The sequence below is a fragment of the Gopherus evgoodei genome, chromosome 13 (genome assembly GCF_007399415.2).
Source record: "Gopherus evgoodei ecotype Sinaloan lineage chromosome 13, rGopEvg1_v1.p, whole genome shotgun sequence".
NCBI lineage: Eukaryota > Metazoa > Chordata > Testudines > Testudinidae > Gopherus > Gopherus evgoodei.
The window spans coordinates 27481854-27495256 of NC_044334.1; the positions used below are offsets into that span (position 1 = coordinate 27481854).

A 13403-nucleotide genomic window follows, 5' to 3' on the forward strand; every position below is an offset into this window, starting at 1 on the left:
CAGACATGTTGTTCAGTGTCTGCCCTTCCAGACTGTGCTACCACTGGGCCTGTGGGGCCTTGGTTTGGATGCATCCCTGTTTTACCGCTCCCCCTATATTTCTCCTTGTTGTATTTCTCCTCTCATCCCTCTGTAAATAAATACCTCCCTTTGTTATATCCATTGTACTTTTCCTGTGGGTGTTCACTCGGAGGGGTTTGGAATAGGCGCCCCTGGGGTGGAAGGGATTTCTCCTGCTGCATTCCTGCACATGCCTTCTCTTGGCCAGAGCTGCCTGCAGAACAGACTCCATCTTGGCCACAAGGGCGCTAAAGTTACACTGCAATAAGAATTCAGGTGAGACTGATCTTGCCTGGCCAACAGGTAAAGTCTGCCTGCATGATCAGAACTGGTGAGGACAGCATTGTATTCTTAGCACGTGTATTCTGCTCTGTGATTGTGAACAGAGGGAGGTTAAGGATATTTCTGTGCAAGACTCTTTCACTGATAAAAAGGTCCTGCAAACCCACAGAAGAGCACACCTTGATCCCTGGGAACTAGGTAAAGGCGGGTGCCCTAGAGTGGGCCAGTAACACCATTGACAGAACAAATCCACCTCTGCGAGACCTCACCCGATGACTTAGCGCAGTCCACGCTGGCACTTAGGCAGATGTAACTTATGCTGCTTGCGGGGGGGCGGGAGGGGGAGGAGAGCATATTCATACCCGAGCAACACAAGTTATACAGATGTAACCTGTCGTGTAGACGAACCTTCAGGATGGCCTTGGTGTAACACCATTTGTCTGGAGTAGCTTCTACTGAGGTCAAGTTTGATCTCAGAGAGTTAGTTGGTAAGTCTCAAGGGAAACATTAAATCTGATTAAAGCACCACCACTAACAACTTTTACTGAGAAGAAACAGATGCCAGGAAGTTAATGAACATTGCTGTACAGTTACTTAGGCCATGCCTACATTTGCGAGTTTGCAGCAGTACAAATCTATCGCTCTAATATTGCTCGGGTAGCCGCTCAATGCTGACAGCAGAGAGCTTATGTCGAACAGTACAATGTGTTGCTCAAGGATGTGAAAAATACTCCATGAAGCAGCTACTGCACTGATACCTGGATCAGAGACATGACAATTCACCACAAAGGAGCAGGCAACAATCCAAGAGCAGAGTGCAGTATGGGGAGACTATTTGATTCCAGTGACAGCAACACCTGCACCCTTGTGTAAGACTCTGAAGACAAGCTGTTTGCAAAGCAGCCTGCTGGAAACAGCAAGAGAACTGCTACAAGGATGAGTCAAATCCATCCCTCTGCCATTAACTCAGACACCACATGCAAGGACACTAGCAGGTGAATATGGCTACTTCTACAGGCCTGTGTTAGTGACACTGTGCAGTTACTTATTGCATCTCCTTAGCACAATCTGTTGCCAGGACACATCACAGCTCTGCACAGGGCGGAGCCAAGACCGGATATGTGTCTAACTGGAGAAATGCACAAAGAGCTTGTTAGACGTTCACAGCCTTCACAGCCACTTTTGTACCAAGTCTGCGAATTCCAGGTAGGGCTACTTCTAACACTGCTGGTGAACTGAGCAATGTCCACCATCTCACAGCCAGTACATGCCAACCCCCCACTCTCCATATGGAGCCAGAACAGACTGGGGGCAGCAGACATGTAGTGGATTGAAATCCTTCTCCTCGAATCAAGGCTCAGCCTCCCCTCCTCTTCCCCACTTCAGCCACATACACAGGACCCTGAAGAGAGAGGAACCAGTTTTCCTGAGTAATGTGGAGTGGAAGGGAGGGAGCGAATGCATGCGTTCCCAGCAGGCCAGATGCGTGAAGCTGCCCAGGACCAGGCTCTATGGAAGTTGTTTGGAATCCACCAGGCAGTGGACATGGTGTCCCCAAAGTGCCCTCCCACCCATCCCATGGGGAGGTATCAGAGCAGCACCTGTAGCAAACACCTACAAGAAGCTCAACAGGAGACTGAACTGTGGCCCAGCTGCATCCATTTATCAGGGTAAATAGTGTTCCTGAAGATGAAGGGGGTGGGTGTGTGAGTGAGTATAGTGCACTCTTAGCGGCTTTTGGGTCTTTGGGCAGCTTCCACAAGGATTTCTGTGGGTGCCTCAACAGCTTCCTGTCCCCAAAGACTGTCCAGCAAAGCAGGTCTGCGGCTCACCCCTGTAGAGAAAATAGGAATCTCAGGCCTTCCCTGCCCTGCATAAACACTGTTCTGAACAGTCTGAGACCCAGCACCTACCATGGGAGGAATCTAGGGACACAAATCTTGCAAGAAATTGTCCTTTTGGAGCAGAACTCGAGTACACCTCTGAGAGGATGGAGAGGGATTCCTGCAGCAACTCCAAGGAGGAGGCAGGCAGGCTAGAACTGCCTGCAGGGAGTACTCAAGCTGAGCCTTCTGGGAAGCAGCACAGAACTTGGCAACTCTAATGCTTACCTAAAGGCTCTGCCTCTGTGACGGCCAATCAAATTGAAGGGGATGGGCCCTATTGGCCAACTGCATTCCCAGGAAGAAGGGCAAGCCCTTGGCAAGTTTGAAAGGGTACATTCTGTCCAAGGCACTTGGAGGCGGAGGCAGAGAGGACAATTTCCCTTCAACGGCACCACCTGCTCCACAGTAATCTAGTCCTCGCCCACTACCAAGGTCACAGCAAACTGTCCCAGGCCAGGCTTGAGGATTCAGCAGCACTGAGGCCACCTGCATGAGGGGAGGACATAGACCCTGTGCACTCTGGTTCAGGACACATGCCATGTTGGCACAGGTTCCATGCAGCACCACAGGCCAGACACAATCCGGCTTTGCCAAATGCAACTCTGATCCCACAGCAGATGCACAGATCAGAGCATTGGGTCACAGGTTCTGGACTGGGCATAACATGCACTGGGCCTGAATTTCCAAATGACTAGTGATTTTGGGGATCCAACCTGAGACAGCCTAGGGACCCAATTTTCAGAGGGTGGGTGTTCAGCACTTTTTAAAAATCAGACCCTTTAAAGGCATCTCAAATTGGGTCCTCAGAAAAGAGGCCCTTTTCTCCACATAGAGGAAGGAACATGTAAATTCTTCACCCCCACCTCTCAGTCTCTGGGAAAGGGCATGCAGGTGGGATGATGTCTCAGAAGGAAAATGCTCAGTGGCACCTCAACTACACAATCCTTTGGAGGAAGGGGTGGCTGGCTGGCTTTTTGGTGCCAAAGCAGAGTGGTGTCAACGACCTGGGAAGCTAGAAATCTGAACTGTATGTTCTCTTTTCACACATGGGCTAGTCTGAGGAGAACATGACCAGAACAGCAAGGCAAGGTCAGCATGTCCATGCAGGGCAAACTACAGTGTGAATGAGCAAACGATTTGAAATGGCTGTAGTGAACGTGTAACAGCCTGAACCGGTGTCCCAGGTCACCAGCTCAAATCTTAACCTGAAGGAAAGTTTGAGGGAGAACAAAGGAACAGTGATGACGAAGCTGTCATGGGCCTGAAGCAAGGCCAGGAAAGGAAAACAAAGCAAAGGGACCAGAAGACAGAACAGAAGCAGCCAAATCAAGACTTAGCCATTACATTTGTTCTGGGGTGTGCTTCTTCCCTGGGAAAGCTCAGCATGGGCATAGCAACCTCCAGCCATTCCCTTTCATAACGAGGCTGCCTGGGCAACAAGGCCTGAAAAAAGGAGCTTAACTCACACTATCAGATAGTTCCTTCTGCTGTGCCAGCAGCAGCCCTGGGATAACAGAGGCAAGTTAAAAAGGGAAAATCCTCACCGGATGGTTCCCCCTTAGGTAACACCCACTACTGGAGTACAGCCTGCTGCTTAGTTCATCTCACCCCACACACTAACTCTGCCTTCCCTCAGCACTCCCTGGGATACCTTTCTACATCAGGCACTTTGAAGAGTCAAGCTCTATTTTCTTTCTCCCCTCATGAGCCAGAAGAGCTCCCCAAAGGTGGTCCCATTTCTGATCTCAGGCTTTGGGAGGTCTGGTGTGTATTTATAACCATCAACACAGATTGCCCAAAGCTTTGCTTCTAACTGCCTGCAGTCTAGCAGTTAGAAGTGCTCAAATGCTTACTCCATTTCCTTACGTTCCGCCTCCTCTGGTGTCAGATCCTCCTCCACACTGTAGTCCAGCACCGAGCCCACCCCAAACGCACGGTTTCGTTGGATCAGGGGTTTGATGGCCTCTTGGTCCTCGCCAGCCACAAACTGCCCATAGAAAGTCATCTTCATCAGCTTCTCAAACAGATGCTGCCCCAGTAGCTTCCTGCTGAGGTTCATCAGCTACAAGACACAAAGCCCACGTAAGACACGGCTTTCTTCGGTGCGGGCACCTCCTTGCCTCACCATACCTGGGGTAACAGCTCTGCATTAGCTTTCAGTTGAAGAAATAGTGCTGGGGAAAGCCAAGACCCAGACACACCAATAGCCGCAGGACCATGGATTAGCCTGACCTCAGGGTCCAGCCAGTGTTGGACACACCAGCGCTCTGGCCTTAGCTGTAGGGACACCACCCTGCTCTGCCCGTCAGAGGGTCCAAGCCATGATCCCCATTTGTACAGAGGAGGGAGACGAGGGCGGGCCCAGGATCTTGCCCGAGATCCCAAAACCAGGTCTCCAGCCCGTAATCCAGGCACTGGACCATCCGCTGAGACACGTTAAATTAATACTGAAGACAAGATCCTATGGGCACCTGACCCCAGACTCTCGCTCCAGAGAAACCCCGGGGCCTGCGCCGGGGGGCGGGGAGGCAGAAGGCATCACTTACACGCAGGATCGAGGGGTCCCCGGCTGACCCGGGGAGGGGGGTCCCCGTCGTTTTGTCCTGCTGCAAAGCGCCTCCCCCCAACTCCCACCCCGGGAGACACGCGCCCGAGGGACCCGGGCCCCGGCTGCGCCCAAAGCTCCCCGCGGGCAGCAGCCGAGCCCCGGCGAGCCCGCTCCGAACCCCCCCGCGCACGGGCCCGGGGCTCCACTCACCTGCCGGCTCCGCGCCACCAACGGCTCCAGCGCGCAGAGCCGCAGCACCACCAGCGCCCGCACCAGCTCCGCGCTGCTCTTGCTGCGAAACGCCTCCCGCGGGTCCCCGAACTGCACCGCGGGCGGCGGCGGCTGCACCCGGCGCGTCCCCCGCGGGCCGGTCCCGCCGCGCGCCGAGCCCCGCTCCGGGGGAGAAGGCGGCGGCGGCCGGGCCGCTTCCCCCGGCTGCTCCTGGCGGGCGGCGGCGGCCGTGGAGCGCAGGCAGCGGGGAGAGCGCAGGCTGGAGGCGGCGCGGAACGCCAGGGACCGGGCTGCGCTCGCCATGGCGTGAGACCCTGCAGCGCCCGCCGGCCGGAGCCGGTTTAAAGAGCGGGAGCCCCGCCCTGAGCGCCCCGCCCACTTATTGGAAGGCCCCGCCCCTTCTTGGAACGCCCCGCCTCCTTGGTGTTTAGCTCCGCCTCCTACCCGGAACGCCCCGCCTCCGTAGTGCTTAGCTCCGCCTCCTAACCGCAATGCCCCATCCCCTTCGTGCGTTGTCCCACCCTCACTGCCTCGCCCCTGCGCCTGTTGGTGCGCTGAGAAAGCAGAGTGGGCCCCACTGCCAGAGTTAGGCCCCACAGCGCAGGTGGGGGCTGGACTCCATGATCCCTCCCCTTTAGTCCTATGTCCCTAAGGGGTTTTGTGTAATAGAGGCACCTAGTGCCCATCCATTACCCTTCCCCGCCATTTTCATACTTGCTATCTGGTCACCCTAGTCCCTATGTCAGTCCTAACCTTCCCACAGGGACTGTGACCCAAACCCCCTCCCATCCTGCCCCTCAGAACTGTGCCCCAAGCCCTCCAACCTGCCCCCTAAGGGTGGTAGCACAAATCCACCCTATCCTGCCCCTAGGGACTGTGCCCAACAACCCCTCTTAACCTGCCCCTAGCAGGGCGGATGCAAGGATTTTTCACGCCCTACGTGAAAGTTCCACCTTGCGCCCCCACCCCGCTCCCGAGCCCTGTGGCAACTCTCCGCCCCCTCCCGCTCACCTCTGCTCCGCCTCCTCCCCTAGCATGCCATCGCCGTTCCACTTCTCCCACCTCCCAGGCTGGCGGCACCAATCAGCTGTTTGGTGCCACAAGCCTGGGAGGGAGATAAGCAGAGCGGGGCGGCAGGCTGATGATGTCAGAGAAACCAGAGAGCAGCTCCCTGGTCACATTTCCATCTCCCCAGGCTGTGAAGGCCTCAGTGCATTATGGGGCATGAAAGTCGATGCCCCAGGGGTTTGCAGTGAATCCAGGATCCAATGGCCACACATTGTAGGAACAACTCAGTGAGCTAGAATCTTGCCTGGTCCCCCCTTCAGCTGTCAGGAAAGGTGCAGCCGTTGCAGCCCACCATGCTCTGCATGTGCCCAGTACGGCATTGCCTTCCTTAATCAAACTCAGTCTTCTGTACAGGAGAGCAAACGGCTCAGGGAGGCCTGAGCGTTGGGCACTGAAGTGAGGGTGTTTTGCTGTCGCCCCATCAAAATTAGAATTTTTTAAGAGCCTTTTCCCAGCCTTGCCACAACTCAGAACCAATCAAAGAATAATACACAACACCACACACAACAACACACGATGCACCTTGGGCACAACCACAGCTGATAGCTCCAGCCCCTAAAGTATATGGAAACAGGGCTAGGATGGAGGTTGCTCCAGTTGCACCAGCAGCCCCTGTTCCAATCATCCTGCCTGGCCAGACGCAGTAACACACCTCAGTGTTGTTACCCACGAGGAGGGCGAGGAGGAAATCCCCAGTAATCCAGGATGCAGGACAGGTGACTGGTGACGGGTGACCATGGGCCAAAGCAAGGTCCGGGCGGCCTTTCTAAGCTGGTGTCAGAGGTTGGGGCTGGCCGTGGACTCTGAGTAGAGCTGGCTTCTCATTGGCTGGCATTTGAATTTTTGGACCTGTTTAATACATTTTCAGTGCTAGTGGTCCTGAGCATGAGTGCTAGATGGGGCAGGGAGGAGTAGGGGCAGGGAGGAGTGGGGGCATGGGGAAGTGCTGCGAGGAGAGGAGTGGAGATATGGGGAAGTGTGGGGGGTGGGGAGATGTTGGGGGCAGAGTAGGGGGAGGGAAGGTGCTAGAAGAGGCGATGAGAAGTGGGGGTGGGAAGTGCTGGTGAGAGGAGTGGGAGGTGCTGGGGGTAGGAGTGGGAAGGTGTGGAAGGGGCAGGGAGGAATGCGGGGTGGGGAGGTGCTGGAAGGGGTGAGAAGGGTGTGGGGAGATGCTGGGAGGTGCAAGGAGGAATGGGAGTGGGGAGGTGCTGGGTGGGGTGAGAGGGGCTGGAAGGGGTGGGAGGAGCGAGGGGAGGTGCTAGGAGGGATGGGAGGTGCTGGGGGAGGAGCAAGGGAGTGGGAGGTGCTGGGAGGGGTGGGAGGAGCGAGGGGAGGTGCTGGGGGGAAGATGGGGTGGGGCGGGAGGTGCTTGGGGGAGGACGGGGGGGGGGTGGAAGGTGCTGGGAGGAGGAGCAGGGGGAGGTGCTGGGGAGAAGATGGGGGGGTGGGAGGTGCTTGGGGGAGGATGGGGGGGTGGAAGGTGCTGTGAGGGCTGGGAGGAGCGAGGGGAGGTGCTGTGAGGGGTGGGAGGTGCTGGGGGGAAGGAGCGGGGGAGGTGCTGGGAGGAGTGGGAGGAGTGGGGGATGTGCTGGGAAGAGTGGAAGAAGTGGGGATGGGAGTGCTGGGGGGAGGAGCAGGGGGAGGTGCTGGGTGGGGCAGGAGGAGTGGTGGGTGGGAGGTGCTGGGGCGAGGACCGGGGAGGAGGGTGGGAAGAAAGAAGCTTTACTGTCCTGGCTGCTGCCACCCCCAGCTTCCCAGCGGACTCGCCATGCCAACATCAGGCCTTGATTGCCCTGGCCCTGAGAGATCTTCTAACCCAGGGGTGGGCAAACTAAGGCCCACGGGCCACATCCGGCCTGTGGGACCCTCCTGCCTGGCTCCTCAGCTCCTGGCCTGGGAGGCTCGCCCCTGGCCCCTCCCCTGCTGTGCCCCCTCCGCCGCAGCTTCAGCTCACTCTGCAGCTGGCACAATGCTCTGGGTGATGGGGCTGCGAGCTCCTGGGGCAGCGCAGCTGCAGAGCCCGGCCTGACCCGGTGCTCTGTGCTGCGCGGTGGCTTGGCCTGCTCCAGCCGGGCGTGGCGGCTGCCTAACCTGGTCTCTGTGCTGCACGGTGGCTTGGCCGGCTCCAGCCTGGCGGGACGGCTGCCTGACCCGGTGCTCTGTGCTGCACGGTGGCAGGGCTGGCTCCAGCCTGGCGGGGCGGCTGCCTGACCTGGTGCTCTGTGCTGTGCGGTGGCGTGGCTGGCTCCAGCCGAGCAGCACTGTTTCCTGTCCTGGTGCTCTGGGTGGCGGGGCTGTAGTGCCACCAGTGCTCCAGGCAGCGTGGTAAGGGGGCAGGGAGTGGGGAGGGGTTGGATAGAGGGCAGGGGAGTTTGAGGTGGTGGTCATGGAGTGGGGGTGTGGATAGTGGTCGAGGTGGTCAGAGGGCAGGGAATGGGCAGTTGAATGGGGCAGGGGTCCCGGGGGGGCAGTTAGGAAGGAGGGGGTTTGGATGGGGCAGCTGGGGGCAATCAAGGGAAGGGTTTCTGTGGGCCATCAGGGAACAAGGGGGTTGGATGGGGCAGGAATCCCGGGGGGGGGGAGCGGATTTGGGGGGGTCTGGGCCATGCCTCCCTCCCCTGGCCCTAACCAGCCCTCCATACAATTGCTAAAACCTGATGTGGCCCTCAGGCCAAAAAGTTTGCCTGCCCCTGTTCTAACCACATCAGGCCAGAGAGGGAACCGATGCCCTGCCCACCTCTAGCAGCTCCAGCGGAGCCTCGTGCAGCCCCTGGCCTGAGAGTCCAGGTCCCTGCTGTCCCCCCACTCTCATGGCTCATTTTTCTCTCCCACCTTATTTCTCCTTTTGCCTCTGAGGGGAGTCTGGCTTCCTCCCCAGGACGGCTCCACCTTGTACCAGCGCTGTGAGCAGAGAGACAGCCATGGCAGTGCTGCAGCCAGCCGGGCAGTGAGTACAGCTTGCAGGGCTTGAGGTGGCTGGTCAGAGCAGGTGCTGGTTCAGCTCAGCTGCCAGCGACAGCCAGCACCAGGAGCACAAGCCGCTTTCCCTCTGGGCTTCCTCCCTCTGGACATGCTTGTCTTGTTTCATCTTAGAGGAAATAGGATCGGACACTGACAAGGCAACAACAAAGGCCCAGCAAACAGAGGGTGCCCCTAACTGCTTAATGCTGAGTCATCAAACAGGAGCTTTATCACCATCTCCCTCTGTGCTGGGCTGGACACTCACCTTATCCACACAGCACAGGCAAGAGGAAGGGAGGAGGAGGGGAGGGGGCTACAGGCCCTGGGGGACAAGAGGGCAGCATTGCACCGTCTATTTCACGGACCCCCATGAACAGCCCACTCCTGCTCCTAGCGACCAGGCTGCTGCTCAGCACAGAGACCATCTTAGACAGAAAGATACCAGTTAGGGTTGCCAGTTTTGGTTGAACATATTCCTGGAGGTTTCATCACATGACATTAAATATTAATCTTTAATTCCTGGAGACTCTAGGCAACGCTAGTACCAGTGAATGTCCTTTCAGTTATCTGAGCTCCCCTGCATTCACAAGGAGAGTGGCCTATTGGTTAAAGCAGTGGACTGGGAGCCAGAGCTGTGATCAAGTCCTGGCTTTGCTGTGTCACCAGGGCCTCCCAGAGGATTCTGGGGGCCTGGGGTCTTCAGCGGCAGGGGGCCCCTGATTCGATGGTAAGTCGGTGGTGGGGGGTCCTTTCGCTCCGGGATCCGCCACGGAAGTGTCCCGAAAACCCGCGGCAGGGGTTCCCAGCTGCCGAATTACCATGGAAGTAGGACCCAGTGCCGAAGTGCAGCTGGGTCTTCGGCGGTAATTCGGCAGCAGGGAGCCCCCACTGCGGGTCTTCTGGGCATTTCGGCAGCGGGTCCCGGAGCGGAAGGACCCCCCCGCCGGCGAAGACCGGGAGCAGAAGAAGCTCCAGGGGCCCGGGCCCCGCGAAAGTTTTCCGGGGCCCCTGGAGCGAGTGAAGGACCCCGCTCCAAGAGCCCCGAAAAACTCTCCTGGGGTCCCCTGTGGGGTGACACTTTCTATGGGCCGGTGCTCACTGGCGGACGAGGTGGTGTTAGTTCTCCAGTGTATGTAAGCCACTCTGAGATCCTGGAATGGAAGTTGCTCTAGAGTTATGATTCTATATGATTATTTTCAAACCTACTGGGCTCGTTTCCACAGGAACCCTGGACTGGCTTTGAACCATGCTCCTGGCTCCCCAGAGAAATGTGTTGTGGAAAACTGCAAACGCAGAGAGATTCTGGGAGCCCCAGTGACATCTAGTGGCTAGTTATGTTAATCACGTATGTGTATGAGATCATGTCTACGCTGCAGCCTACATTGGCAAAACTTACCTTGCTCAGGGGTGTGAATATTCCACGCCTCTGAGCAACATAAGTTACACCAGCACATGTGCACAGTGTTATGTGGGCAGGAGAGCTTCTCCCCCCGACATAGCTTATGCTGCTCACGGAGGTGGTTTTATTATGCCAATGGAAGAGCTCTCTCCCATCACCAGACGTGCACAGTGCCTCAGCTGTACGGATACAGATGTGCCGCTGCAGCACTGGACGTATCGACATGGCCTTAGAAGGACCCTTCTCTTAGGCAGAACCGATGAAGCAGTAGCAGAAACTACCTGCAAGTATTTGTTTGAAAGCACATTTTGATTAGACTGTGGTTGTGATAGAAATGGTTTGCAGTATTTTTAACTACTACCTCCCCCCTCCCCGAATTTTTGTATGGAGTTGTGAAGTTTTTACACTTAGTTTATTTAAAAAAAAAATTCAAAGTCTTCCAATTTTAAATATATTTTTTGCCTGGAATGTCCAAGTTTGGTCACCAGAGGGAGCTTGCAATAAATGAGCAATTTTTAAAATAAGCAATTTTTCCTTCAAAACAAAGCAGAAATATAGCCATCATTTTCACAAATAATTTAAGAATTAATAGTTATACCTAATTGTTGAGGTTTCATGGAAATATTTTGTTAAATTCATATTGTAGAAAACTGGAGCCTGGTCTACCCTTGAAAATTAGATCCACTTAGCTACATTGCTCAGGACTGTGAAAAATTTCATACCCTGAGCATCACTGGAGATACAGCTAGGTTAATGGAATAATTCTTTCAGTGTAGACATAACCCAGCGTTTCCCTCTGTAAACACCCTTTCAATGCATTCCCACGATGTGTCCCTAGAAGCGAGCTACAGAGCAGGCTTTTAATTGCTTTATGGAAATAACTCCTTTGAACATCATTACTGCAAGGGGTTAAACACACCAAGTCCTGCATAGTGGGTTGAACTTGAGGGTACAAAAGATTAAAAACATTGTGGTTTGTGATAAATCCAGAAAGCCGAGGTTAAAAATAAAAACCTCAAACCCAACATTTTATTTGATGTTTTAAAATAAACTGGATTAAAAAAGTGGCAAAGAGTTCTGTGGCACCTTACAGACTAACAAATGTATTGGAGCATGAGCTTTCGTGGGTGAATACCCACTTCATCGGATGCATGCTACCCCTCCGATAGATTTAAAAAAAAAGTCAGAATCTGACCCTAACATTGCTCCACACCTAACACTAGCCCTAACCCTACCCCCAGTCCTCACATTCCTGTGCATTCTAGGAAACACATGGTTTCGTTTTGTACCTGGAAGAAACAAGCAGAACTCTAGTACTTCCTTCTATATTGTGATTAGTGCCGTGTCAGACCCTAACATCCATGACTGCAATGAGGCTAATGTCATGGACTTAACATATGCAGTGTGTCAGTCCCACCAAGCAAAAACATCTCATCTCATCTCATCTCATCGTTCTGTTCTGTTCTGTTCTGTTCTGTTCTGTGGTCTTCCTCTCAACCTCCCCTCTCACCCCACCACCACCACCACCACTGCACTGGGCTCTGGCAGCTGAACCCCTAGCTTAGCAAGTGCAGTTCAGCTGAGGGTGACCTATTCAATCAGGACAGGCCAAGCACAGTTCTGCTGCCCTTCACTTGTACAATCAGGGTAACAACATTTCATTCCCCTGCATTCTATTAAAGTGATCTGTAACAACAGCCAAAATTGATCACTTAGGCAACACAGTTCTGTCAGCTGGATACCTAGGCAGAGAGTGTGTGTTCGTGTAAACATAGGCTGGTCCTGAAGCCTTTCACCTCAGCTCATCATTAGCTGTCATGGTAGAGCTCATTCAGACCTGGCTTACGCCTATAACTGGACAGACGAAAAACATCACCAGCATGACCAAACTCTTCTGCTTCCCTCCATATTGCAATGAGTGCCCTTCGAGCGCTCACATCCCCACATATCCCAGTGGGAGGAATCTGATGTCCTTAACATGTCTTGGGAAAACGTGCCTCTTAGAGTGAAAGACTCAAGAAGATCAGTCTATTTAGCCTAAATAAGAGAAGGTGAAGGGCTGACTTGATCACAGTCTAGAAGTACCTAAACGGGGAACAAATATTTAATAATGGGCTCTTCAGTCTAGCAGAGCAAGGTTTAACGTGACCCAGTGGCTGGAAGCTGAAGCTAGACAAACCGAGACTAGAAATAATGTGTACAGTTTTGGCAGTGAGCGTGTCGGCAGTTGGCTGTGTGTTCTGGGCTGGCAGTACTGCCTAATGGTGATACTCGAGGGTGAAATGCTTAACTGTGAGAGTCTAAGGGTCACTTTACATAAGAACATAAGAATGGCCATCTAGCCCAGTATACCATCTGCTGACAGTGCCAATGCCAGGTGTCCCAGAAGGAATGAATAGAACAATTAATCATCAAGTGATCCATCCCCTGTCGACTATTCCTAGCTTCTGGCAATTTCAGTTCAGGGTAGTGTTGCCCACTGGCAAGAGCCCAAAGGCCACTTTGCCTGGCAGCAATAGTTTGGGGTAGTGTCCCCTGCTGACGAGAGTGGGGAGACAGAAGAACTTGGGCCCAACCTATTCCACTAGGTTCCAATCCAGAGCCTTTCAAAACAGCGGCCCTTGCACAAGGCTCAGGGTGTGAGACCACTAAGTCAGTGGTCCTTAAACTTTTAAGGGTCACCCCCCTTTCCCCTGTCCTCACCCTCCTGCCCCCCTCTAAAGGAGGCCAGGAGTGGGTTGTGGATACGCGGGGCATGGACAGGGGTAAGGGCGCTTAGGCTGGGGCTAGTGCTGGGGTTGGGTCAGGGGCTGGGAGCGGGGTTGGGACCAGGGGCCAAGGTTGGAGGTGGGGGCAGGAGTGGGGAGCCACACTGAGGGGAGCCAGGGATGCAGCTGGTGATGGGACCAGAACAGAGCTGGGGGTGGGGAGAGGCTCCACCGCGCACCCCTGGACATTACTCTTCTCT

The 13403-nt window shown here is 54.8% G+C and overlaps 1 protein-coding gene across 3 annotated transcripts in view; it reads right to left on the reverse strand.

The window, feature by feature from the left end:
- LOC115660754 (proline dehydrogenase 1, mitochondrial-like) overlaps positions 1-9223 on the reverse strand; it is a 36679-nt gene extending 27456 nt beyond the window's left edge. The window contains exons 1-2 of one of the 3 annotated variants that reach the window (XM_030582406.1): positions 8908-9223; positions 4082-4290 (exon numbers count right to left, since the gene is read on the reverse strand). In XM_030582406.1, the coding sequence (XP_030438266.1) occupies positions 4082-4287 (206 nt within the window). In that variant the 5' untranslated portion in view covers positions 4288-4290; positions 8908-9223. Of the gene's footprint in view, positions 1-4081; positions 4291-4986; positions 5118-8907 lie in introns of those variants that run through there. The other 2 variants (XM_030582408.1, XM_030582407.1) reach the window with 2 other exon arrangements.
- Positions 9224-13403: the final 4180 nt, after the last annotated feature.